Raw genomic sequence first — 26,897 nt, 5'->3', positions numbered from 1 at the left:
CCGCAGGGCCGCTACACTGCGCACGCGCGAGCCGGCTAGCCGGCGTGCCGCGCCCCCTGCAGGATTCTGGACGCCGCGAGCTCCGCCCCGCCCTGTTTCCCCGGCAGGTGCTTCTCCCTTGACAGCAAGCGGCGGCTCGGCCACTACCTGCAGCACCGGCCTGGCACAGTCGGGACCCCGCGATCGGCTCTGTCGGTGAGTGCCGCCGGGCCCGCAGCTTCCTTGCCGGGCCTCCCCGGGCCTTCCTTCCTCGCCACCCGCACCTCCCTGCATTGCCCCACACCTGCCCCGCACGGCGCCCGCATTTTCTTTCCTCTTGCCCTGCACCGTTGCACGGCCCGCAGAGCCCCTCCGGTGCCCATCTTGCTGTGCCCGGCCGTGCTCTGCTTCCACGAGCTCCCGGGCGTGTCCCGATCTGTGCTCGCAGAGCCCGCAGCTCGCCCCCCTCGTAGGAACATGCCCTACCCGGGTTCGAACCCTGGGGAGCCCCTTTGTGCGGAGCCTCCCCTCACTATGAGAACCGGTATCTGCCTGCCCAGGCCCTCCTCCTGCAGGTGATCCCCTTGCCATCGGCTTGCGGGGCTTGGGGGTCCGCTGATGGGGATGCGGGGAATGCAGGAGGGATGATGTCTTTAGCCTGATGGAGGATGCGGTGCATGGTCAGGCCTGGCTCTCCCCGAGCCTCATGGGCAGGAACAGCTCAGCATGGGGTGTATGGGGTGCTGCTGTCTTGCTGCCTGACTGGGACCCCCCTCTCTTGCACTTTCTTAGGCAGGTGAGATTAGATGGTTTCTGCAGTTTTTGTGGGAACCAAGCATCCAGAGTGTGGGTCATGTCCAGATCTGGCATCCACAGAGCAGCACAGGCAGGCACCCCCATTGCCAAATAAAAGCTTGTTGAACTAGGCTGTGGCTGTACTGAGACAGGAGAAAGGGTGTCAGCAAAACTCACACTCCGTGTTTCCTGCCGCTGCCTTGTTGTGTTGGGACATTTGGACATTACCCTGGGTGAAGCTGGTAAAGGCCAGCCAGGCAGTTAAAAAGAAAACTTTCTTTGGAAGCTGTAAGGCAGGGTTCTCAAACTCAATTTACCTAGGGGCCGCAGGAGGCAAAGTCGGGGTGATCCTTGACTGCAAAGTCAGTAATAAGCCTTAAACAAAAAAAGATTCCTCTAGGCAGGGCCACAAAATGTACGGAGGACCGCAAACGGCCCACGGGGCCGCAAGTTTGAGACCCCTGCTAAGGGAATGTCACAGGCAAAAACCGTTTTGTTGTGCTCTTTGTGGGGTCACACCCGGCTTGCTTACTCTTGGCGGTCTTAGGGGACCATCTGGGCTGCTGGAGATGGAACTCTAGGTTAGCTACATGCAAACTGTCCTGCATGGCTCTAGCAGTTTCTCCCAGTCTTCTTAGGGAAAGTCGAAGCAGTGAGCACTCACTCCGAGAGCGGCATACAGGCTGGCATCCTTCGCCCCGGACTGGAATTTGGACCCGGGGCAGCACCCAGTGTTTCTAGGTGTTTCTAGGAGCTTCCCGCTGACTGCACCACACTCTCTTCTGGGCTATGTTCTCTGTCTCACAAGGAAGGTCCAAGACCCCATGCTGGTCTTCCCCAGCAGCCACTGAAGGCTCTGATGCCCATGAGTCAGCCAAGGGGGAACATTCTAGAGCCTGCAAATGATGATGGGTAAAGGCCTGTGTGATAACAGGCACAGACAGGGTCCTGCTTTGGTGCCTTTTGGTGGAACCCGAGAATTGACTGAGTCACTGGTTCTAGTGACATCAGCAAGCGAGAAAAATGCCTCCGGAGCTTGCAGGAAGTTGGCTGTGGGTGCCTGTAGGGAGGAGGGTCCCCCAGAAAGAGTCCCATGCCAAGCCCAGCTAGAACCCACAATTTCCGGGCCTCCTTCCAGCTCCCGGATTTGGCTGTGCCACCATAGGGAGAAGCCCTGAGGTTGGAAGACGATATGGGGAACCCCAGCAGGTAGAGGTAGGGACGAGGGGGACGGTGCGGGCAGACCAAACCCCAGCAGGTGCCAAGTCCGGTGGGATCTGACTCAGCCAACGCGTCTGTGCAGGGCTATAGGGGAAGCTGCCAGCTTGTTAGAGAAGATGCACGTTTGGCTCTCCCTGGGGCCTCTCTGGGCCGCCCTCCCATGGTGCAGGGCTTGCCTCCATCTCTCCTTCATCGCTCCTCCATCTTCCCTTTGGGCCTTATCCCCAGCTGAAAAATAAGCCCATCCAGGGCCAGAGGGGTAGCCCAGTGGTTAAGGTACTTGTCCTACATGCAGCTCATGGTTCTGTGACCAGCACTGCACCGTCTCCTCAGCACTACCAGGGGTGGCACAGCTGCCATGCAAACAAATACATTGGTGGAGCAGCCACCCTCCCTAGAACCCCGTGGGGACTCTCCAGCATGGACCCTGTGGCCAGCTGTGACAAGGGAGCAACCCTGAGGCCTGGGTCGCCTTTTCCTGTCCACTTGGGGCAGCCCTCTCCCCCTGCCTGTGGCTGACATTTGTGTGCTCGCATGCATTTGACTGTCCTGGCATCTTCTTTGAGTTATTTGTTAGTTTTGAGGGGGCATTTGTGCTCTGTGCTCAAAAATTAACCCAACTGTGTGCGGGGACCATGTTTGGTTCTGAGGATTAGAACAAGGGTCAGTTACATGCAAAGCAAGTGCCTGACCTGAGACTGTCCCAGAGTCCATGGGACCTTTATCTTCTTCCTCCCTCCTTCCCTTTCTTCTTCCTTCTCTCCTTTATCTTCCCTTTTGGTTTTTGAACCACATCCAACAGTGTTCAGGGGCTTGGTGTTTAAGGACAATACCTAGAGGAACTTAGAGGCCTTCTTAGTACCAGGTCTGACCTGGGACTCTGCTTGCATCGCTGTGCTCCACCCTTGAGCCCTCTCCCCTGTCCCTCAAGTGTACAGCTTTGCTTGTTGGTTTGGAGGCCACATCTGGCAGCTTTCTGAGCTAACTCCTGACTCTGACCACAGGAATCACTCTTGGCAGGGTTTGGGGGAACATGGGTGCCAGGGATGGAACTCAGATTGACAGTATGCAGGCAGGGCAGGTGCCCACGTTCAGGACTATCTCTACAGTTTCAGCATAGATTATTTTTCTATTTATTTACTTATTTATTTTGGTCTTGGGGCCACACCCAGTAGTTCTCAGGGCTTACTCCTGGTGCAGTGCTCAGGCTTTGGCCCCAAGCACCACATGAGCTCCCAGGCTTAGATGGGGGATAGAGCCCTGGTGTCCAGCTGCACTAAAAGGTGCAAAAAGGCTCTCAGGGCCAGGATGGCATACGAGCTAAGGTGCAGCCTTCAGACGCCAGTTGCATTTAGATCCAACCACCACATATAACTTTCAGAATGCATATCTAGGGCTGAGCATGTCAGGTGGGTCCCTCCCAAAAGGGATTTTGAGGGTCATTCCTGATGGTTCTCAGGGGCTGCTCCTCACTCTGGAGACACTCAGCAAAGATCATCACACAGTGGCCCCACCTGGGCTGTACTCAAAGGGCCACTCAAAGTTGAGCTGTAATCTGGTCTTGCAAAGTCTTTTTGTTTTGTTTTGTGGCACTCAGGGTTACTCCAGGCTCTGTGCTCAGAAATCACTCCTGGCAGGCTCAGGGAATCTTATGAGATGCCAAGGTAAATGCCTTACCACTGTGCTATCGCTCTGGTCCCTAGTTGTTTCTTATTGCATAATCCTAAAGGCCACATGCTTGCCCAACAGACATGTCTCAAGTCCATGGCCAACATCAGATCTCTCATGGCAACAGTGGCAGACTCTCACATCAGCCAGGGGAGTTCAGGATGGTACCCCAAGACATCTGGCCTACATGCCCAGCAATGGCCCCATCCCATCCCCCCCCCATGATTCCACCCCACACCCCCTATCCCATGTCCCCCATTCACACCCCTGGGAATCAGAACACAGTTGCTGCTACCTGCTCTGTACTGTCCACAGGAGCCCCATACCTGTATGTACTGGAACCACTTCTTTATTGGGGGTCCATACCTAGTGGTACTCAGGGCTTACTCCAGACTCTGTACTCAGAAATCACCCTCTGGTGGTGCTCTGGGGACTATATGAAATGGCAGAGATCAGGGGCCAGTGAGGTGGTGCTATAGGTAAGGTGTCTGCCTTGCAAGCGCTAACCAAGGAAGGACCTCGATTCGATCCCCCAGTGTCCCATATGGTCCCCCCAAGCCACAGGCAATTTCTGAGCGCTTAGCCAGGAGTAACCCCTGAGCATCAAATGGGTGTGGCCCAAAAAAACAAAAAAAAGAAATGGCAGAGATCAAACCCAGGTCAGTTGCATTCAAGTCAGGCAGTGCCCTGCAGGCTGTGCTGACACCCCAGTCCCCCAAACTCTCTGCCCCCAGGGCCTCCCCTGGCCTCTGCTGACCCAGGGTCTGTGGCAGGTGACACTGAGCTACAGGACAGGAAGGGCGACGTGAGGGGGTGTCTGCCTGGGAGCTTTCAATGGTTGCTCTGGTTATGAACCCCCATGGACTGAAACCTCTCTAGAAACTTCCAGGCCATTCTAGTCCACATACAACATTGAAAACAGTTTTTCACAGATCCATTAAAACTGGGGCAGTGGTACTGTCCTTTAAGTGGGCAGTGAATGGGCACACATGGACAGAGAAGTGCAGGGGTGCGGACCCTTTTGTCACCGAGTTTGGAGTGTCCAGAGCAGCAGGTACCAGAGAAGCACACAAGGCCAGCAGGACACCGAAGTCTTGCCCAACTGCAGTTACTGGAAAACTTCTCTTTGGTGGGTGGGGGGCTCCGTGTGCCAAGAGTGTGCCCAGACCACATTCCTACTCTGGCTTGTGCCACTTTAGCTCTTGGCTTGAAAAGCAAACCCAGAACTTGTCGGCCATCTGTGTGATGTTCAGTGTCTTGGCCATAAGCAAACACTCTTCAGAGGAAAAAAAAGCTTCCGGCGTGTCGAGGGCTTCTGGGACGGGCTCTCGAAGAAGCAGCTGCTCGTGGGTGGCTGGGCCTGAGTGTTTGCCTTGAGAAGCCGCCCTGGACCAGCCGTACTTGTGAGGGCCAAACCCTTTCGGAAAGGAACTTCTTTTCCTCGTGTCCATCTGCTTTCGCAATCAGTAAACCCTCCAGATTGTGAAACTCTCCTCTGTGTTCCTTCAGCCTGTCCTTGTTCAGTCATGCAGGCCCAGAGCCCACTGGCCCTGGGAGATGGGAATAAACCTGGTATGGAATGCACACGCTCAATGGTGTTTCACCAAGGATGCCCCATGCTCAGGACAGTAGGCACAGGGCTACCATGTGCCACCCCCATTCTGGGAGCTTAGACCCAGGACCCCCTCCCACAGGCAGCAATGTGAGGGCTTGGGGCAGCTTCTCTGCCAAGCACCTTTGTTCCAGTCACGGCTGGCTTCTCTCTCTTTTTCTTCTTCTTCTTCTTCTTTTTTTTTTTTTTTTTTTTGGTTTTTGGGCAGTGCTCAGAGGTTACTTCTGGCTCTGTGCTCAGAAATCACTCCTGGCAGGCTCAGGGAATCATATGGGATGCCAGGGATCAAACCTGGGTCCCGTTCCAGGTTGGCTGCATGCAAGGCAAATACCCTACCTCCTGTGCTACATTACTCCAGCCCCTGGTTTCTGCTTTGCTCCAGGATTTTTTTCCTTTTGTGTTTGGGCTATACCTGGCTGCGCTCATGGGTTACTCCTGGTTCTGCGCTCAGAAATCACTCCTGGTAGTGCTCAGGGGACCATATGGAATGCTGGAGATCAAACCAGGATTAGCTGCAAGGCTAATGCCCTCCCTCTGTGCTATTGCTCACTCCCCTTGTCACCTTGTTCTTACTTTTTTTGGTTTTAGGCTTACACCTGGCAGTGTTCATGGCTCTGTGCTCAGAAATAGTTCCTGGCAGGCTTAGGGGACCAAATGAGAAACTGGGAATTGAACGGGAGTCTCTCTGGGGTTGGTCGTGTGTGAGACAAATGCTGTGCTATCGCTCTGGCCCTTGTTCCTTCTTATTATTCGATTGAACCACCGTGAATCACAGTTACAACATTATTTGAGGTTGAGTTTCAAGGCCCAAAACTCATTCCTCCAAGGTGTCCCCAATTTTCCACCTGTCTTCCGGCCTGCCTCCATGATAGGCCTTTTTCTCTCTTTTTTTTTTATGTTTTTTTTGTTTGTTTGTTTGTTTTTTGGATCACAACCGGCAGTGCTCAGGGGTTACTGCTGGCTCTGTGCTCAGAAATCGCTCCTGGTAGGCTCGGAGGCTCTGGGATTCGAACCAGGTCCGTCCTATGTTGACCACGTGCAAGGCAAATGCCTTATCGCTGTGCTATCGCTTCAGCCCCTAAAAACCATTTTTGGCTATTATTATTTTATTTTATTTTATTTCATTTTGGTTTTTGGATCACACCCGGCAGCACTCAGGGGTTCCTCCTGGCTCTATGCTCAGAAATTGCTCCTGGCAGGCACGGAGGACCATATGGGATGCCGGAATTCGAACCACCATCCTTAGGCATGCAAGGCAAATGCTTTACCTCCATGCTATCTCTCCAGCCCCTGACTATTATTTTAAATTTTATTTCAGGGTCACACCTCAGGATGCTCCCTGTTCTGCACTTGGGGGTCTTTTCCAGTTAGGGACTCTGGTGCTGATGGGTGATTGAACTGGGCTTGGCTGTGTGCAACATGAGCGGTCTCTCTAATCCCTCCACTTCCTCTCTGGCCCCAAAGCTGCATTTCAAGTGGTGTGTGTGCATAAGTCCTGACTATTGTTCCTTACCAAGCCACATTGATCCCAGCTTGGTGCTAGGGACCACCTTGTGCAAATCCCTAAACCAATCAGTCTGAGCAACTGGTGAGACTGGCCGAAGGACACTTGCCTGGGAGGCAGCAGTTCGTACCAGCCCAGGTGCTCAGACCCTGGCAAGGTGCTAAGTCACTGGGCCCTGCCAGGTCTGTGGCTTGTGCGGCTGCGCATGACTCCAGCATCGGGTGCTTGTCCTCGGCTTGGGACTGCTTTACCCTGGAGGCCTCTCGGAGCCTCGGCTTCTGTTTTTGCGGCCGCTGCTCAGGTTTCAGAGGCTCAGCTGCCCCTCCCAGGTGCGTGCCTGGGTCTGAAGGGATCTTTCCTACATGACACAAGATTGTTTCCCAGGATGCTTTTCCTGGTCAGACAATGGTCACACGCGGGGGCAGGTCCATGTACCAGCCTCCCAGTCACACAGGAAAAGCTGGTTCTTGGAACTGTAGGTGACAGATCATGCACTATCTCATCCCCACCTTGGGGTGCAGGCCTGGCTGGAGGCTCCCCAGCTGCCCTGGGCCCATCCATTTCCAGACCTGGGCACTGACCCCTGGCAGTACTCTGCCTGGCTCTATGAGGGCCGAGAGAAAAGCTGTGGGGACAGGCATCCGCTGTAGGGATAGAGCTGAGCGATGGCCACTGTAGGGGGGTGTGGAGAGACAGTCACCCATGCCACTGCACGTCCCCCAAACCAGAACACCCTTCACTCTAGACTTGAGTCTCTTTCTGGAGTGAACCTGACCAGCTGCCTCTTCCTCCAGGGCAATGCCAGCTCCAGGAGACTAAAGACCCACGGAGAACAGAGCGTTTGCCCAAACCTGCCAGCATTCACCACTGAGCATCCTGACCCGACGGCTCTGTCCATAGACCTTGCAGCCCTCCAGATACACAATGGCTGTGCTCAGGCAACTAGGGTTGCTTCTCTGGAAGAATTTCACTCTGCAGGTCAGCAGGGGATGTGTGGGGTAGATGGGGGCTAAGTATGGGGCAGGTGTGGGGTTTGCAGGGGTTCCCAGTGCCCAGAAGTTTCCAACTCTCCGTGCCCCCTCTGAACATGTCTCCCCTTCTCCTGCAGAGACGGAAGGTCCTGGTGACGGTCCTAGAGCTTGTCCTGCCCCTGTTGTTCTCCGGAATCATGATCTGGCTTCGCCTGAAGATCCAGTCAGAGAATGTGCCCAGTGCCACCATCTACCCACACCAGAATATCCAGAAGCTGCCTCTGTTCTTCAGTTTCCCACCCCCGGGGGGCACCTGGGAACTGGTGTACATCCCGTCGCACAGCCAGGCTGTGAAGGGCATCGCTCAGGCTGTAAGCCAGAAGTTGACGCTTGACTTCCGAGGTGATGGCGTAGGCAGGGGCAGGCCGGGAGGGGTGTACCACTCTCTTTGGCATGTTTCGTTATCAAGCAGGGACCAGGGCCTGCCCCCTTCTGTTGCGTTGGGGGGCCACACCCGGTGATTCTCAGGACTGACTCCTGGTTCTGCTCTCAGGAATCACTCCTGGCAGGCTCAAGGAACCAAAAAGGGTGCCAGGGATCGAACCTGGGTTGGCCATGTGCAAGGCAAATGCCCTCCTTTCTGTGCTGCCATTCCAACCCCTTGTATCAGGGTTTGGGCAGCCTGTGGTGGTCCCAGTTCCTTGCAGGGAGAGCACTCAGGGATGTGGTTTGGAGGGGACATTCTGGTGGTCAATCATGGGGTGCCTCTGAGCCCCAGTGCCACCAGATTAGCTCCTACCTGTAGGGCTGAAGTGACCATTTTCCTCTTGAGCATGGCTGTGACCTCTTGTGACTCTTGGGCAGCCGACATGGGGCATATTGAGGGCTGCTGAAGCTTCCCTGGAAATATCAGCTTTTTGCATGCTGGTGGCTGCCTGAGTGAGCCATACTGTTTAGGAATGGAGGGCTGAGCCTGGAGTATAATTTAGGCTTCCATGTGCAACCCTGCTGTCAGCCTCTCAGTCTGGTCAGGAGGCCCGATGTGCTGAGGGCCATGGGCTACTGTCATGTTCTCTGATCAGCTGGGACTAGGGATCCTCTGCAATGACTGGGCCCGAGAGCCCGGATGGCCTTTGTGTGTCCATGGCCTGCAGTGCCCGGACTTTCTGGCACAGGTAAGGGAAATCATGGCCTGTGTCCCCCACAGTGCACGGCTTCCCATCGGAGAAAGAGTTTGAGGACTATATCCGCTACGACAATCGCTCCTCGGATGTGCTGGCTGCGCTGGTGTTCGAGCATCCCTTTGAGTACAGCCAGGACCCCCTGCCACTGGCGGTGAGGCTGGGTGCCCCCGGTGTCTGTCCACCCCTTTGGACCCCTGTTGAGGGGGCAGGAGGCTTTCAGGGGCTGCCTCAGACAGAGGAATAAGGATAGAGCTGTAGGCTATGGGCAGGTCCAATCACCGCTCCAGGCCTCTAAGGCATCATACTGGACTCTTGGGCCATAGGCTTTACATTCTGGGGAGGGGGCCCAGATAAGAGCATTTGTCTTGCAAGGGGAGACGCTCGTTTCCATCCCCAACACTGCCAGAAAACAATAAAAAGAAGGGGGTGCCAGAGTGATAACACAGCAAGTAGGGTGTTTGCCTTGCACATGGCCAACCTGAATTTAATCCCCAGAATCCCATATGGTTCCCTGTGCCTGCCATGACTGTGGCTCAAAAGTCAAAAAAATAAAGTTGGAATTTCAGCCCCTTGCTTAAAAAAGCAGGTAAGGGGCAGAGGAAATGGTTCCTGGGCTGCTTTGCATATAGGAGGTCCCACAATCCCCCTGGCACTGCATAACCTCCAACACTCAGGCATGACCTCCAACCCCTTAGGATTAGCCCGCAGTACTGCCCAGCTATGGCTAAAAACAAATGCTGCAACAATTTTGGGGGGGATTTTTGGGCCACACCCAGAGACAGTCAGGGGTTACTCCTAGCTATGTGCTCAGAAATCGCTCCTGGGGGCGATAGCATGGAGGGAGGGAGGGCGTTTGCCTTGCATGCAGAAGGATGGTGGTTCAAATCCGGCTTCCCATATGGTCCCCTGAGCCTGCCAGGAGTGATTTTTTTTTTTCAGGTCACACCCGTTTGATGCTCAGGGGTTACTCCTGGCTAAGCGCTCAGAAATTGCCCCTGGCTTGGTGGGGGAACCATATGGGAGCCGGGGGATTGAACTGCGGTCCTTCCTTGGCTAGTGCTTGCAAGGCAGACACCTTGCCTCTAGCGCCACCTCACCGGCCCCAGCAGGAGTGATTTCTGAGCATAGAGCCAGGAGTAAACCCTGAGCACTGTTGGGTGTGACCCAAAAAACAAAAACAACAAAAAAAGAAATCGCTCCTGGCTTGGGGGACCATATGGGATGCCAGGGGATTGAACCGTGGTCTATCCTAGGTTAGTTACTCCTGGTATGCACCAGAAATTGCTCCTGGCCTGGAGGACCATATGGGACACAGGAGCATTCATCCTAGGCTAGCGTGGGCAAGGCAGACACCTTACTGCTTGTGCCACTGCTCCAGCCCCTCCAGCCCCCATTTTTAAGCTTTTAAATTAAAAAATAAAAAGAAACCAAGTTTTAAGATAGTGCAGAGGTTAAAGCTTTTACCCTCCATACAGCCAGCCCTGGTTTGATTTTTGTTATCACACGTAGATCCTAGACAGAGCCTAGAGCAGCCCCTGAATACTTCCATGTAGGGCCCCAAGGCTTAAAGAAATAATAATAATAATACCGGAGTGGTGGCGCATAAGCAGGTGTTTCTTAGCCTGCCCAGAGTCATAGTCTGGGCAGCAGGACAGGGGCTCGGGGTCCAGCTTCCCAAGTCTGGGGGGGGGGCTTGGGGGACAACTGACGTCAGGGAGGTGTCAGAGGCCCATTAGAACTGTTTTGGGGGTCCGGGCATGGTGGCGCTAGAGGTAAGGTGTCTGCCTTGCCAGCGCTAGCCTAGGACGGACCTCAGTTCGATCCCCCAGTGTCCCATATGGTCCCCCAAGCCAGGAGCTCAACTTCTGAGCTCATAGCCAGGAGTAACCCCTGAGCGTTACCAGGTGTGGCCCAAAAAAAAAAGAACTGTTTTGGGACACAACATGAACTACAGCTTCTGACAACCTGGGACATTGCATTTCCCAAGGGCACCCCAAAATTACTTGGAGACTCCAGGTGAGATCTGGGCCTTCTGCTCCCACAGGTCCAGTACCACCTGCGCTTCAGCTACACGCGGAGAAACTACATGTGGGCACAGTCAGACTCGGGTCTCCCGAAGGATACTGAGGGCTGGCATACCCGTTCCCTCTTCCCGCTCTTCCCCAGCCCAGGGCCCAGGGAGCCCGCAGCCCCTGATGGTGGTGAGCCTGGTAAGAAATGCTCCTATCATGCCAGCTGACCTGGGGCTGAGCAAGGACCATGTGTTATGCCAAGCTGGGGTGTGTTAGCTTCCTCTGGACCAGCTCCCCGTTCCCTTTATCCCCCAACTCTCTTTGGGTACTCTCAAATCCATTGCTGCAATGTATCTTCGCTGTTAACTTTGCTGGGTATTTGTGAATCCAAGAACAGTCCCCAGAATGAGAAATTACTTCCCATCCCCTTGTCCCCTTTCGGGGGAAGACCTTGGTAATATTTATCCGCAGCAAATACTAATCCACACAGACAAGAACGATAGGGTTTAAAAGATCGGGCAAGGAGAGCTAGAGAATCCTCCTGCAGCCAGCAGCTTTCACAGAAGGGACCCCTCACTCCTGTCCCTCAAGCTATTTATTCCCAACTCCACAGCGCCCCACCTGGAAGGGTTAGGTGGGGCAAAAGTCACAGAACAATCCTAAGGAAACACTTTTATATACAATTCCAAGAATCATCTTATGGAAACTTTTTCATATGCTACACACTGCAAACTCTATGAGCCTTGGGAGACAGTTGGGGCCTGAGTGGCCATGGACTATCCCAAAAGCAGGGTTCAGATGGGTACCCCACCAGTGCCCCTGTGGCCTCTTGGCTATGAGCACAGTTCTGTGACCTCTTGCCCTATGGTCTCCTGCCCTGTGCCCCTTTACCCTATGGCTCTCACCTTGTCCAGCTCTGTCTGGGGCCAATCTTTGTCGCTGTAACCCCAAGGCTGCCCACTCTGTATCGGGGCACATGACTAAACATCACTCCACTATTTGCAGGGCCCCCTCATCTCCCATGTGTGATCCTCTCAGCCCTATGCAGAGGCTCCATTTGTCTGGATGTGTCTTCCAGCCTGGATATGCCCTTTCCAGGCCTCGTGGGGTTGGACAGTGTCAGACCAGAGCTCAGCCTAGCCATGCATGCAGGGCTTTGGGGGGCTAGTGCATGCCCCCCTTAAGCAGCAGAGTGGGATCATGACCCAAATACTTCACCCTCAACCCAGGGCCATGAGCTCCAGGAATCTAAGTACAGTGAGGCTAAGGGGCACTGGTGTTGGGGCAGGATGGCAGAGATCATCACCCAGGCCAAGTTTCCCTAGACATAAGGGGAACAGGTGTTGATAGCAGCAGGGGCTGTCCCAAGATGGAGGAACTGAGGACAATGCTGGGTGGGAGCAAACTGAAAGGAGGGCAGCCCCAGGTTGAGCCCTCTCCACCACTGCCCCTCCCACACAGGGTACATCCGGGAGGGCTTCCTGGCCGTCCAGCACGCAGTGGACCGGGCCATCATGGAGTACCATGCCGGTGCAGCGGCTCGCGGGCTGCTGGAGCAGGTCACTGTGCAGGCCAAGAGATTCCCCTTTCCACCCTTCACATCTGACCCCTTCATCGTGGCCGTCCAGTACCAGCTGCCCTTGCTGCTCATGCTGAGCTTCACCTACACGGCGCTCACCATTGTCCGGGCCGTGGTGCAGGAGAAGGAACGGAAGCTCAAGGTAGGGAAGCCGGGGCCAGAGCCCTGGACTGCGGGCAGGGCACTAGCCTTGCATGTGTCAGGCCCAGTTTCATCCCGATAATCTCAGGAGCACAGACCCAGGAGTGACCCCTGAACACTGCTGGGTGTGCTTGGGCCTTGCACACCTGTATCCCATGAGGCAGTGAGCCTGGGAGTGCCAGCGGCCATGAGAGGCATAGCTGTGGCCCATGGGGCTGTGGCAGATGTGGCAGGCTAGGCCATGGCAGGGGTGGGAGGTGTGGCGGTGGTAGGAGTGGCCCTAGCAGGTGTGGCAGGTGAGATCATGACAGGCATGGGATGTGTGGGCTTTGGCCGGTGTGGCCGTGGCAAGTGTGGGCATGTGGCTGTAGCATGTGGCATGTGTGGGAGGTGCAGCCACGGGTGGTGTGAGTGTGACAGCCAGCGTGTCAATATGTGTCCCCAGGAGTACATGCGCATGATGGGGCTCAGCAGTTGGCTACACTGGAGCGCCTGGTTCCTCCTCTTCTTCCTCTTCCTCCTGGTCATTGTATCCTTCATGACGTTGCTCTTCTGTGTCAGGGTGAGTGAGGGTTTGCAGGGCGTGAAGTGGAGATCCTCCGGGCATAGCATGAGCCCCCCCCTTCTCCTCTGCCCCCAATGGGCCTTGTAGGTGAAGAAGGACGTGGCGGTACTGGTGCACAGTGACCCCTCGCTGGTGCTGGTCTTCCTGGCCTGCTTTGCTATCTCTACCATCTCCTTCAGCTTCATGGTCAGCAGCTTCTTCAGCAAAGGTGAGTTTAGGTGAAGGGAATACTGTACTGCTCGGGGACCCAGGAGGCAGGAGGCAGTGTTTCTTCCACATGCTGATTCCAGTAAGCACCCCTAGTGGCCCGTCCTCCTCTCCCTGCTGCACCTCCTTTCTGGAGTGCTCCTCTCCTCAAATGCTCCTGCCCTCCTCTTCTTCCCCTCAACCTCCTGCACCTGCCTGGAGCAGACATCAGCAAGTGTCTAATGAACAAACTGGTCTACAAGGGGTGTGGAGCGGGTGTCAGGTTCCCCCAACCACCTGATGGGCTGCATTGTTGGGTTACAGCAGAGGGTAGGCAGCAGACAGGTGTCCCCACAAGCACGTTCACCCTGATGGACAAGATTGTGGCTGGAGCCACCTCAACTCTGGGCTTGTGGCTTCAGGTGGATGGCCCTGGCGGGTGGCAGGTGGCCCTTTGGGGATGTGGGCGGGCGTGCTCAGCCCCCCACCTCTCCTTCCCACCAGCCAACATGGCGGCCGCCGTGGGGGGCTTCCTCTACTTCCTCACCTACATCCCATACTTCTTCGTTGCTCCCCGCTACAACGGCATGACACAGAACCAGAAGCTGCTGTCCTGCCTCTTGTCCAACGTGGCCATGGCCCTGGGGGCCCAGCTCCTCGGCAAGTTTGAGGCCAAGGGTGAGTGGACCTGTCTCAGGCCTGCGCCTCCTGAGGGAGTACAGGAAAGTCTAGTGTAGCAGCCATGACCCCCCCAAACCCAGCAGAAGAGTCTGGGATGTCATGGACCCAACCTGGTTTGGCTGGTGCCCTCCAACCCTTGAATAGTCTTAAATGTGATAAATTGGGGCCATAAATTGTACAATATAGGGTGTTAGCCATGCATAGTCGACCCAGGTTCAATCCCCAGCACCACAGATGGTTCCCCCAAGCAATGTCAGAAGTGATCCCTGGGCACGGAGCCAGGAGTCAGCCCTGCATGTTGTTGGGTATGACCCCCACCAAAAATATACAAAACCAAAACCAAACAATCAGACAAATTTCTAGTGGTTTTGAAGTGGACACTGAGGGCATAGAGAGATAACACGGCTGACCTGGGTTTGAAACCCCAGAAGTTCCCTGAGCACAGAACCAGGAGTCAGCCCTGATCACTGCCAGGGTGGTCCAAAACCCTCAAATAAAGTGGGAATGAGCTGAGCTGGAGAACAGACATTTCCATCCAAGTTTCTGTACAAACTGTCGGCATCAGGGCCTCCCTGGCCCTGAGACTCCTCCTGCAGGTCTCAGGTGGAGCTGAAAACACCTCCAGGCGCCACATTTCCAGCTGCAGAACTGCTGAGGGGCTCTCCCAGCAGTTTCATCTGCACTATTTTGTTTGGGGATTATACCCGTCTACACACAAGCATCACTCCTGGCAGGGCTCAGGGGACTCTAGGTCAGCTGCATGCCAGGCAGGTGCCCCATCCTGTGTCCTCTCACTCCTGCCTGTATTTCTGTATTTAAAAGACTCATGGGGCCAGAGAGATAGCACAGCGGAAGGGCGTTTTCCTTGCAAGCAGTCAACCCGAGGGATGGTGATTCGAATTCCGGCATCTCATATGGTCCCCCATGACTGCCAGGAGTGATTTCTGAGTGCAGAGCCAGGAGTAACCTTGAGCACCACTGGGTGCTCAACAAAAACAAAAACATAAAAGACTCAGCTGGTGCCGGAGTGATAATCTAACAGGGACAGCATTTGCCTTGCACACAGCTCACCTGAGTATGATCCCTGGCATCAATATGGTCCCCTGAGCTCCGCCAGGAGTGATTCCTGAGCATCTCTGGGTTGGCCCGAAAACCAAAAGAAAGATTCACAGAAAGTACTGCTGGTTCTGCATTTGTCTGACCCCCACATCACTCACTCACCCGCACACATGTGTATCTGTGTGTTATGCATTTATATGTGGACTCACATTGGCGTCCATGGGGGCAGCTCCTGTGGCTCCGACTTCGAGCCACCCGGGTGGTGCAGGCCTGCTATGCCCACAGGGGTGGGTGTCCAGTGGCGAGACCTGCTGAACCCTGTCACGGTGGACGATGACTTCTCCTTCGGGCACGCGCTGGGCATGTTGCTGCTTGACTCGGTGCTCTATGTCCTGGTGGCCTGGTACGTGGAGGCCGTGCTGCCTGGCCAGTTTGGAGTGCCCCAGCCCTGGTACTTCTTTCTCCTGGTGAGTCTCCCACCTGGTCTGGCTGCTGCCCAGGGTGGGGAGGGCTGCCCTATCTTGCACTCACTGCCTGCCCAAGAGAGGCCTCAGTTCTGCCTCTCAGACACCTGGCACTGCCAGGCCCTCAGCATCTGGGACCATCCAAGCCTCTCTCTGCAAAAAAAAAAACCTTCTGGGGGCAAGCTCATGGTGTCTGAGCACAGGGAAAAGTGCCTGACTGTCCCAGCCCGAGATCAGGGCTAAAAGGGGGACCCAGTCCTGGCGGTCACTGGCTGTCACCCTACCTGTTGGGGAGCTGGTCCCAGGTGCACATGCCTGGGGAGGCCACCCTGCCACCCCACAGTGTCCCTGCAGAGGGGGCTGCACCCCTCACCATGCCCAGCGCTCACCTCGCCTCCCTCCAGCCCTCATACTGGTGCCGAGGCTCGAGAACGGCCTTGGGGAAGGAGGATGAAGACCCCGAGAAAGCCCTCAGGAGCGAGTACTTTGAAGCCGAGCCTGAGGACCTGGTGGCAGGGATCAAGATCAAACACATGTCAAAGGTGCGCGGGGTGGGGGAGCACAGCCTGGCTCTGCGTCCTGGTCCTCGAAGGGGGTCGTGGTCCCCCACTTTGTGGCTATCTTGGGACTCAGCTGTGCTCATGCTGCTGAGCCTGTCTGTACTGGGCATTGTACTGGGGGTGGGAGGTGGCACGGCTGGGGGTTTAGGGCCATAACACTCCTGCTCTCGCCACAGCTGTTCCGTGTTGGGAGCAAGAGCAAAGCTGCCGTCAGTAACCTGAGCCTCAACCTGTATGAGGGGCAGATCACGGTCCTGTTGGGTCACAATGGCGCTGGCAAGACCACCACGCTGTCCATGCTCACGGGTGAGCAGTGGCGCCAGGAACAGGCCCCTTGCTCCGTACTGGGAGCTGCTTGGAGAGGCGCACATGGTCCCACATGGGGCCCTGCACACAGGTGGCTTGTACCGCATGGGCTGACATATGGTGCCAAGTGCCGTGGCTGCTCCATGTGCCCAAGAGCACATGTGTGCGTGTCCATGTATGCGTGTGTAAGCCTGTGTAGGTGCACATTTATGTGTGTGCATACCTGCTTACATGTCTGTACATCTGTGTGCCCCTATGTGAATCTGCACATCCATGTGAGCATGTTCCGTGTGTGCAGGGTCAGATTAGCATGTATGTTTGCGTGCTTGAGGCATGTCTGTGCCCCTTTCCTCTCATGCTGCGTGTAATGGTGGGATCATCCTGCCCTCTGGCCTTGGGCTAGTTACCCAGGCCCCATGCAGCCCACCTAGGTGTGGGTCATGGGGTTGTCTTCCAGGGCCCTGGGCCGAGGAAGGGCACTGAATGGGGTAACAGTATCCAACAAGTTGTGGGGTGCAAAGGATATTCTCAGTCCCTGAGCCCCAGGGCCCTCTACCCGCCTAGGTCTCTTTCCCCCGAGCAGTGGGCGGGCCTACATCAGTGGGTACGAGATCACTCAAGACATGGCGCAGATCCGGAAGAGCCTGGGTCTATGCCCGCAGCATGACGTCTTGTTCGACAACCTGACGGTGGCAGAGCACCTGAGTTTCTATGCGCAGGTAAGGCCCCACAGCCCCAAGGCCACTGCCTGTTCCCTGCGGGGACAGTAGTCGCTAAGGAAGAGGCTGACCCACATCCTCTGTGCAGCTGAAAGGCCTGTCCCAGCACAAGTGCCCAGAGGAGGTCAAGCGCCTGCTGCACATTCTGGGTCTGGAGGACCAGCAGGACACCCGCAGCCGCTTCCTGAGTGGAGGCACAAAGCGCAAGCTCTCCATTGGCATCGCTCTCATCGCGGGCTCCAAGGTGCAGCGCTGCCGCCGGGGTGCTGCGGGGGTTGCCACTTAGGGTGCCAGCGGGCCACCAACGTGCCACATGGGCCTCACTGGTGCCTCCATCCACAGGTGCTGATGTTGGATGAACCTACCGCAGGCATGGATGCCGTGTCCAGGAGGGCCATCTGGGACATTCTCCAGCAGCAGAAACGCACCCGCACCATCCTGCTGACCACCCACTTCATGGACGAGGCCGACTTGCTGGGGGACCGCATCGCCATCATGGCCAAGGGGGAACTACAGTGCTGCGGCTCTTCCTTGTTCCTCAAGCAGAAGTATGGTGAGTGCGGGGACGGGGCAAGATGCAATGGGGTGGGCCCGGTGAGATGGGGTGAGGCTTAGCAGGCTCAGGGCTGGACCTCGCTGTTCCAAGTTAAGCAGAAGTAGGTGGTCTAGGGGGCGGGTGGGGCGGAATTTATAGTCTAGCTCCTCAGTCAGCAGTGCCCTGGGTGGTTTCAGGGGTGGGCCTGGAGAATCTCTGCATCTGCTGGCTGGCTCTGAGACCTGACTCCTCAAGGTCACTCAAGTCTACTGTGCAGGGCTCCAGGTTCCATTCATGCCTAGACAAACAAGGCCCTAGGACTGACCCATATGAGCCTCGGAGGGTACAGTGGAGCATTTGACTGTCCCCAGGCAGCAGTGGCAAAAGGGCCTCCTGCGTAGGATGGACCCTGGACATCAGCTCTGGGAACATAGGGGGCTGCGATTAGTCTCGTTCGTGGTCACCAGGATCTTGGTGGGAGTCTGGCTTGGGTCTCAACCTGGGGTGCTCTGTACCCCAGTTCTCCCTGCAGGGGCAGAGAGTCAGATCCGGAGAGCAGTGTGGGCTCTGCTGGGCCTCCATGGTCTCATGTCCCCACATGACCTCCAGTCCTGGGACTGGGATGGGACATCATACCACCTGGTTACCGAGATCCGTTGGCTGCAGGTGCCGGCTACCATATGACGCTGGTAAAGGAGGCGCAGTGTGACCCTGAGGCCATCACCCAGCTGGTGTGGCAGCACGTACCCAGTGCCACCCTGGAGAGCAGCGCAGGCGCCGAACTGTCCTTCATCCTCCCCAAGGAGAGCACACACAGGTGCCAGAGACACGCCATCCGGAGAGGAGGCGCGTGGCAGCATCCACTGGCTCGTGGTATCCCCCCCCAATGCTCAGGACACCCTAGAACACTCATGGACTCCCCCAAACTTCCCACATACACCCCATTTCCATGTGCCCCCCATTTCCCCTATGCAACAGCCCCTGAAAGGGAGGCCCGAGTCCCTTTTGTTGTTTGTTTTTGTCTTTTGGGCCACCCCCAGCGGTACTCAGGGGTTACTCCTAGCTTAGAAATCCTTCCTGTAGGCTCAGGGGGAACATATGGGATGCCAGGGATCAAACTCCTGTTGGCCATGTGCATGACAAACGCCCTATCCCCCGTGGTATCGCTCCAGCCCCTCTGGAGGCTTTTCTGTCATTTGTTCTCTTGTTGCCATGGGGGGTGGGCAATTGGTACCCAGGACTGGCTCCTGATTCCTCTTGTTGCCTGTTCCCAGGATGCACTTGCTTGTAGTTCCAATGTCTGTTTCACAGTGACAGGCTCGTCTGCATCCCCCCCCCCCATTCCATGCACATGAGCCTACACAGGAAAGAATCTTCTAAAAAGGTGTGGAATGGTCTCATGCCAGGGGCTTCTCTGCAGGTTTGAAGGCCTTTTTACAAAGCTGGAGAAGCAGCAGAAGGAGCTGGGTATCGCCAGCTTTGGAGCATCTGTTACCACCATGGAGGAGGTTTTCCTGCGGTCAGTACCAGGGACTGCCAGGAGTGCCCAGATTTCCCTAAGGCAGTGCTGGGCATTGGGGAGGGGGGGCAGACTCTGCCCAGGACACCCCTCCTGGGCCAGGAAGACATGCAGAACACACCATAGAGCCGTCTCCCAGCCTCTCACTCCTAAGCATCCCCAAAATGGCCCTGTCTGGAGGGATGGGTCCACTGCCGCCCTCACCCCTCCCTGGTGCCCGGCACAGGGTTGGCAAACTTGTGGACAGCAGCCTGGATATCCAGGCCATCCAGCTGCCTGCCCTGCAGTACCAGCATGAGCGGCGGGCCAGTGACTGGGCAGTGGGCAGCCAGCTCTGCGGGGTCATGGACTCAACTGACAGCATCGGGGCACTCATTCAGGAGGAGGGAGGCACCTTCCAGCTCAACAGTGGGGTGAGCACCAGAGACACCCCCACCCGAGCTCAGAGGGAGCCCTAGGCTCTGAACAAGCAGAGGCATCTAGGTTGAAGAAGTGTGTGATGCTGGGGTGGGAAGTCAAGGCTTTCTGGGGGCCAAAGTGATAGCACAGCAGCAGGGATTTTGTCTTGCAAGTGGCCAACCTGGCATCCCATATGGTGCCCCGAGCTTGCCAGGAGTGATTTCTAAGTGCAGAACCAATGATTTCTGAACACTGCTGAGTGTGGTTCCCCCACCCCACCCCCAGGGCTCTGTGAAACCTGTGATCTGCCCCCCACGCTCACTCCATTCACTCCCAGCTGGGCCCTAGGACGGAGCGAATGTCCCGAATTTCTCAGAACAAGTTGGGGGCACAGGATTTCATGTGGGATGGGAACCTACCACATTCCTAAGAAACATACAGTCAAGGTGGGTACGAGGACAGTTTCCCGCCTCCTCACAGGGGCACTAGGTCAGCACAGGGTATAGAGGACATGGCTGATCCTTCACCCTAGCCAGAACCTCCCTGAGCATCCTCTGCACCCCACAGCTTGCCCTGCATGCCCAGCAGTTCTGGGCCATGCTGCTGAAGAAAGCCATGTTCAGCTGGCGCGAGTGGAGGCTGGCAGCAGCGCAGGTGTTGGTGCCCCTCAGCTGCATCACGCTGGCCCTGCTGTCCATCGACTACTCAGCCCAGATTCTCGACGACCCTCTGCTGCGACTGACGCTGTCCGAGTATGGCCGCACCGTGGTGCCCTTCTCTGTGCCCAGCCCATCCCGGCTGAGCCCACAGCTGGCTGAGCACTGGAAGGACATGCTGCAGGCTGAGGGCCAGGAGCCCCGTGAGGTGCTAGGTAAGGGGTGCTCTATTCCTCTGTGACCTCCCCCTGTGCCTGAGGTCAGACCCTGGACCCCATCTCCACTGACCCTTCACATGTGCTGGAACGCCAGTTGACCCCAAGGGGCCTGGAAGAAGCCACACCCAGAAGCCAGACAGTCCTGCACTCCACCTAGACCTGGCACAGCTGTCTGGTTGGATAGAATGTGCCGGAAGGTTCTCATTCACTGCTCCCAGATACTTTCTGGCCTGCAGCTCTGAGAATTTTACTCACTGGCAGATACAAATCTCATCAGATAGGGACTTTATTTTGGGGGGGGGGTTGGGGTGTGTCTTGGGCCACACTTGGAAGTACTCAGGGGTTCCTCCTGGCTTTGCACTCAGGAATCACTCCTGGCCATGCTCGGGAACATAATGGGAATCAGGGATAATGGGAACCCAAGTCTGCCACATGTGAGACAAACACCTTTCCTACTCCAGGTCCCTGACTGAAATTGAGGTGAACAGTGACCAGAGTAGGGGGACAGGCTAGCCTGCAGAGGACACTCTGGCAGGAGCTGCAATAGCTGACCCCGGGACAGAAGATGGCAGCCCCCCAATCCAGTCATCTCCCTGGACCCCAGCTTTTTGGCCACTCTCTGAATCCTGCTTGCAGGAAACACAGGGGCTCCAGGAACACACAAGTTGCTATCCAAAAGCATGGGAGGGATAGTACAGCAGTAGGGCATTTGTCTATTTGTCTTGTACATGCCTGACCCAGGACGGATGCGGGTTCGATTCCCAGCATACCACATGGTCCCCCAAGCCTGCCAGGAACAATTTCTGAGCACAGAGCCAGGAGTAACTTCTGAGTGCTGCTCGTTGTGGGCCAAAAATAAACAAACAAAACAAGGGGCCAGAGAGATAGCACAGTGGTAGGGCGTTTGCCTTGCATACAGCTGATCCAGGACAGTGGTTCGAATCCCGGCATCCCATATAGTCTCCCTTGCCTGCCAGGAGAGATTTCTGAGCGCTGAACCAGGAGTAACCCCTGAGCACCACTGGGTGTGACCCCCACCAAAAAAAAAAAAAAGCCCCAGGAACTAGAAGATAGGTTAGTGGGAACATCAAGGTCTTATCCCCAGGACACAGCTCCTCCACCTCCCATGGGCCCAGGGTCCTCCAGCCCCTCCTTCTCGAACCTCAGAGGGTCAGACGCATGTGTGGGACAGAAGGGAAGTTGGCTTGTCCCTCCTAGCGCCTCTCCCCAAACTGTAGCTCAGGCCCGCTCCTTGGGGATGCCGCCATTAGCTCTTGTGCTGTCCTGTCCCCTAGGTGACCTGGAGGAGTTCCTGATTTTCAGGGCCTCTGTGGAAGGGGGTGCCTTCAACGAGCACTGCCTGGCCGCTGCATCCTTCCAGGCTGAGGGCTCCCGAACTGTCATCACTGCGCTGTTCAACAACCAGGCATACCACACCCCAGCCACGGCACTAGCCCTTGTGGACAACCTGCTGTTCAGGCTGCTGTGTGGCCCGCAGGCCTCTATCACCATCTCCAACTACCCACAGCCCCGCAGCACTCTGCAGGTGGCCAAGGACCAGTTCAACGAGTAGGTTCCCCACCGGGCCCACCTTGCACCGTCCTGCCCTGTCACTGATAGCAGCATCCCTGCTCAGAGGGGCATGGGTCGCTCTCCCTTCCACCCCTGTGCCCTAGCCCTTCCTCTGGGTGACCCTGCATGTGAGCCCTGGTTCTGGGTTGCTATTCCCTGATGGTACGTGGTGCCCTGCCCTGGGATGGCAGAGAGACCTCAGGAGCAGCACTGGAGGTGGGGTGCTGGCTTTCTAGGGGAGATGACCAGCCCGATTTGGCACTGCAGGCACCCCTTCCCTGCGCCCTGGGGGTAGAGAATGAGTCCCATGGTAGATGGCCCAGAGAGGTTGAGAGTGACTGACAGGAAATCAGTAAGGTTCTCGATGCAGTTTCCCAGTGCCCAGAACCCCCGGGGTCCCCTTGCACCATGGGAACCTTCTGATGGCCCTGGCACTCACAGGGGCCGGAAAGGGTTTGACCTCGCCCTCAACCTGCTCTTCGCCATGGCCTTCCTGGCCAGCACCTTCGCTGTGCTGGCTGCGGGCGAGCGGGCTGTGCAGGCCAAGCATTTGCAGCTGGTCAGCGGCGTTCGCGTGGCCACCTTCTGGCTGTCGGCCTTGCTGTGGGATCTGCTCTCCTTCCTCGTGCCCAGTCTGGGGCTACTGGTGAGGCCCGTGCCTGGCGCGTGGACAGGGCGGGCGGGCCCCTGCTGGGCAGCCCACAGCTGGCCCTGCCCTCGGTGCTGCTGCAGGTGGTGTTCAAGGCGTTCGACGTGCACGCCTTCACGCGGGATGGCCACCTGGCCGACGCACTGTTCCTACTCCTGCTCTACGGCTGGGCGATCATCCCCCTCATGTACCTGCTCAGCTTCCTCTTCTCGAGCGCCGCCACGGCCTACACGCGGCTCACCGTCTTCAACATCCTGTCCGGCATCGCCACCTTCCTCGTGGTCACCATCATGCGCATCCCAGGTGGGACTGAGCCCCGCCTTCCTGGGATACATGCCAGGGCAGGGGAAGGACATCAAGGCCAGTAGCCCTCCCCTACCACCTCAGAATTATTCACCAGCAAGCTAAGGGCCTATCTGTCCATCCTAAAGCGGTGAAACTGGAAGAACTTTCCAGAACCCTGGACCACGTGTTCCTGGTTCTGCCCAACCATTGTCTGGGCATGGCTGTAAGCAGCTTCTATGAGAACTATGAAACCAGGCAGTACTGCACATCATCGGAGGTGGCGATCCAGTACTGCAAGAAATACAGTGAGTGATGCAGCCTGGGACGTGTCCCTACCCACCCACCATTCTGTCAGACTCCCAAATGTTGCCCCCTCCCCAGGTGCTCTGAGAGATGCCCCCAAGCAGCTCTCCCAGCCCCATGTGTGACCCCCCACTACCCGAATATTGCCCCTCCCTGTCTCAGGGCCCCTATCCCCCGAATCTCGTGAGGTTGCTGCTGTCCCAGCTTCTGTCAGGGCTTGGTGCTTCCTTGTGTCCCCCTCAGAGATCCAGTACCAGGAGAACTTTTATGCCTGGAGCAGCCCGGGAGTGGGCAGATTCGTGGTCTCCATGGCCGCCTCAGGGCTTGGCTCGCTGGTCCTGCTCTTTCTGCTGGAGACTGACCTGCTGTGGCAGCTGCGAGCTCGTCTCTGCACCTTCCGGAGGGGCCGCATGCAGGTGAGTACTGCAGCTTCCATGAGTGAGACCTGTGGGGCACCCGCTCCTAGGGTGTGCTCGCCTTCAGGTCTACAGCTCTATGGGGATAGGTCTGAGTGCTCCAGTGTGGACATCCCCCATCAAGGCTGGAAGGCTTTTCCTTCGGGCCCCAGGAGGCCATGTGACATCTTTTTCTGGAACAATTAGGAGGATTTGTACACTGGTATGACAGCACTTCCAGAGGACCAAGATGTGGCTGTTGAAAAGAACAAGATCCTGTCTTCGGACCTGAACACCCTGCTGGGCACACCTCTGATCATCAAAGAGCTTTCCAAGGTGAGTCGCCTCCCCCTTCGGATTAGCAGGAGCTGAGCTTTCCAAGGGGGTCATCCTTCTGGTGGGAGCTTCCCAGGGTGTCCCCTCCCCAGCACTGAGCCCGCTACTCTCTGGCTGCCCCCCCCCACAGGTGTATCCGCAGCAGGCCCCTGTCCGGGCTGTGCACCGGCTCTGCCTGGCCGTGCAGCGTGGAGAGTGCTTCGGCCTGCTGGGCTTCAACGGAGCAGGCAAGAGCAGCACCTTCAAGATGCTGACGGGCGAGGAGACAGTGACAGCTGGGAACGCCTTTGTTGGGGGCTACAGTATCTGCTCAGATATTGGAAAGGTGGGTGCACCCCAAGGCATGGGGCTTAGGGGCTTGGTTCACAGCTGGCCGATGGCAAGACTAGACAGAGCAGGGCCCAGCCTGGAGCCGGCTGCGGGGCCCAAACTGAGGGTTCCCACAAGAGCAAAAGCTGTTTCTGGAGCCCAAGAATGACATGGGGAAGCATAGCCAAATCCCTCCCCTGGGGGATCATGTGTCCCCCTCCCCATTCTGCCCTCTGTCCAGGTGCGGCAGCGGATCGGCTACTGCCCCCAGTTTGACGCGCTGCTGGACCACATGACGGGTCGAGAGACGTTGGTCATGTACGCACGGCTGCGCGGCCTCCCTGAGCGTCACATCACAGCCTGCGTGGAGAATACGCTGCGGGGCCTGCTCCTAGAGCCTCATGCTGACAAGCTGGTCCGGACCTACAGGTGCGCTGTGCCCAAAACCCAGTGCCCCGGACCTGCCCTGCTGCAGATCCAACCCTGGCCGAGCCCAGCTTGGACACGTCCCCAGCCTGAGGGCCACCTCCCTTGGACCCAGTGAGGGCTGGGCTTTTGGTGTTTTTGCTGCTTGCCCCTCCTCCCCGGCCGCCTGCAGCCTTTGCTGATTCTCTGCCTCCAGCGGTGGCAACAAGCGGAAGCTGAGCACCGGCATCGCCCTCCTGGGAGAGCCCGTGGTGATCTTCCTGGATGAGCCATCCACTGGCATGGACCCCGTGGCCCGGCGTCTGCTCTGGGACACGGTGGCGCGTGCCCGAGAGTCCGGCAAGGCCATTGTCATCACCTCCCACAGGTAGTGTCAGGGTGTTGGGTCAGTGTGGGTCATGAGCGGGCCCAGTGGTGGTGGACGACACTAGGCAGCAGCGGGGGCAGCAGCACAAGGAGTCCCCAAGCTCAAAGGCAGACAGTGACGGCTGATCCCCCTGTCCCCCCAGCATGGAGGAGTGTGAGGCTCTGTGCACACGGCTGGCCATCATGGCGCAGGGCCAGCTGAGGTGCCTGGGCAGCCCGCAGCACCTCAAGAGCAGATTCGGCAGTGGCTACGCCCTGCAGGCCAAGGTGCAGAGCACTGGACAGCAGGAGGCTCTGGAGCAGTTTAAGGCCTTCGTGCACCTCACTTTTCCAGGTTTGTGCCCTCCCTGCCCAGGCACATCTGCCTGTCCCTAGGCTGGGCCCCTTCTAATCCCAGCAGCCGCAGACACAGTCTACCCCTTTTCCGATGCAGGCAGCGTCCTGGAAGACGAGCACCAAGGGATGGTCCACTACCACCTGCCTGGTGAGGACCTGAGCTGGGCCCAGGTGAGCTCGAGCCCCAGTTCATCAGGGGTCCCTCAGCACCCCCTGCTGCCTTCCCTTGCAAGGTTTCTCCACTAGGGCTCCCCCATGTTGGTGGCTGTGGGCTCCTTTCCTATAAGTTGAAAAAGGGCCAGTTTGTCGGGCCTGGACAGAGCTCAAAAGACTGAGCGCTGGTCTGCATATAGGATGTCAGAGTTTGAGCCCCACATGGTCGGTCCTCTGAGGAGTGAAGGGAGTGACCCTGAGCGCTGCCAGGTCAAACAAAAACAAACCCAAACATCAGTGTACAGAAAACTGCCCATGGTCCAGGTAGTGCTTACTCCCAGGAGTGGGAGCAGGGTGGCATTTGGGACTATGCCAGTCTCTCAATCTCCTCCTCCACAGGTGTTCAGCGCCCTGGAGAAGGCCAAGGAGCAGCTGGGCGTCGCCGACTACTCCGTGAGCCAGATCTCATTGGAGCAGGTCTTCCTCAGCTTTGCCCACCTGCAGCCACCCTTGGAGACTGAAGGCCCATGAGCAGTGTGGTGAGCACTGCCCCGACTTCTGCTCTCAGTGTTCCTTTCTCCTAAATTGCCCTTTTCTGTGGCACACGAAGATCCAGCACGGGATGGCCCGGCCCAGCGCCAGCTTAGGCACACGCAGCTGAGCAGTGACTGAAGCTAGCTCAGAAACGCAGGATCCCGGCGAGCATGGGCCTGCCCAGAACTGCACACTGGGCTCCCGAATGAGGACATGTAGCCCCTTCACTGGGCCTGCGGTACAGGGATCCCTCTGGCCCCAGGACATGTGGGGCACAGCTGCCCAGGAGGCACCCCTGAGGCCCTGCCTACTGCTCCACCAGCATCTCCCAGAGGGGCGCTTCGGGGAGGGATGCAGTCTCCCTGCCTCCCTGCACTTTTCCAGAACGAACTGGTCGGGTAGGCCAGATAGGCGAGAGTGGTGGTGGGTACCAAGCTCCTGGCGATCCTGCAGGAAATAAAGGCCAGGAGGGCACTGGACGTGTCTCAGTCACACCCACGGGCTCACTCCAGGGGCTCTGCACAGCCCTCGGCTCAAGGATGGGGTTAAGGGTGAGGGGTCCACAGCCTTGGTCGCAGGGGCAGAGCTATTTTCTAGAACATTCTCCTGAAGTTCTCTCTTCACTCCCTCCTTCTCTACCTCACAGACCTACCATCTCCTGTTTCGGTGATTTGATACTCAGGCTGCATTTCTCTCATTC

At 57.0% G+C, this 26,897-nt stretch overlaps 1 protein-coding gene across 1 annotated transcript; it reads left to right on the top strand.

The window, feature by feature from the left end:
* Positions 1-31: 31 nt before the first annotated feature.
* On the top strand, positions 32-26,671 carry ABCA3 (ATP binding cassette subfamily A member 3). Its single transcript, XM_049768431.1, has 31 exons — positions 32-195; positions 7,574-7,757; positions 7,888-8,152; positions 8,958-9,085; positions 10,979-11,144; positions 12,408-12,667; positions 13,112-13,228; positions 13,319-13,439; positions 13,922-14,095; positions 15,443-15,624; positions 16,026-16,163; positions 16,358-16,487; positions 17,052-17,206; positions 17,295-17,450; positions 17,549-17,759; positions 18,408-18,558; positions 19,162-19,260; positions 19,487-19,673; positions 20,227-20,530; positions 21,829-22,102; positions 22,547-22,751; positions 22,838-23,057; positions 23,186-23,344; positions 23,586-23,758; positions 23,945-24,073; positions 24,204-24,398; positions 24,624-24,811; positions 25,005-25,175; positions 25,318-25,508; positions 25,608-25,681; positions 26,063-26,671. The coding sequence occupies exons 2-31, from the start codon at positions 7,704-7,706 to the stop codon at positions 26,192-26,194; spliced, it is 5,109 nt and encodes a 1,702-aa protein (XP_049624388.1). The 5' UTR covers positions 32-195; positions 7,574-7,703; the 3' UTR covers positions 26,195-26,671.
* The last annotated feature ends 226 nt before the right edge of the window (positions 26,672-26,897 follow it).

This window comes from Suncus etruscus, chromosome 2, assembly GCF_024139225.1.
Source record: "Suncus etruscus isolate mSunEtr1 chromosome 2, mSunEtr1.pri.cur, whole genome shotgun sequence".
NCBI classification, from domain to species: Eukaryota; Metazoa; Chordata; class Mammalia; order Eulipotyphla; family Soricidae; genus Suncus; species Suncus etruscus.
Note: the sequence above shows the minus strand (reverse complement) of the source record. Positions and strands in the feature narration are given on the sequence as shown.

Excerpts from the sequence above, each read along its gene's own strand:
- ABCA3 (XM_049768431.1), top strand. The coding sequence starts at position 7,704 with ATGGCTGTGCTCAGGCAACTAGGGTTGCTTCTCTGGAAGAATTTCACT. Across the intron at positions 16,488-17,051 it reads CACGCTGTCCATGCTCACGG|GTCTCTTTCCCCCGAGCAGT; the intron begins GTGAGCAGTGGC and ends CTACCCGCCTAG. Across the intron at positions 17,207-17,294 it reads ACCTGAGTTTCTATGCGCAG|CTGAAAGGCCTGTCCCAGCA; the intron begins GTAAGGCCCCAC and ends TCCTCTGTGCAG.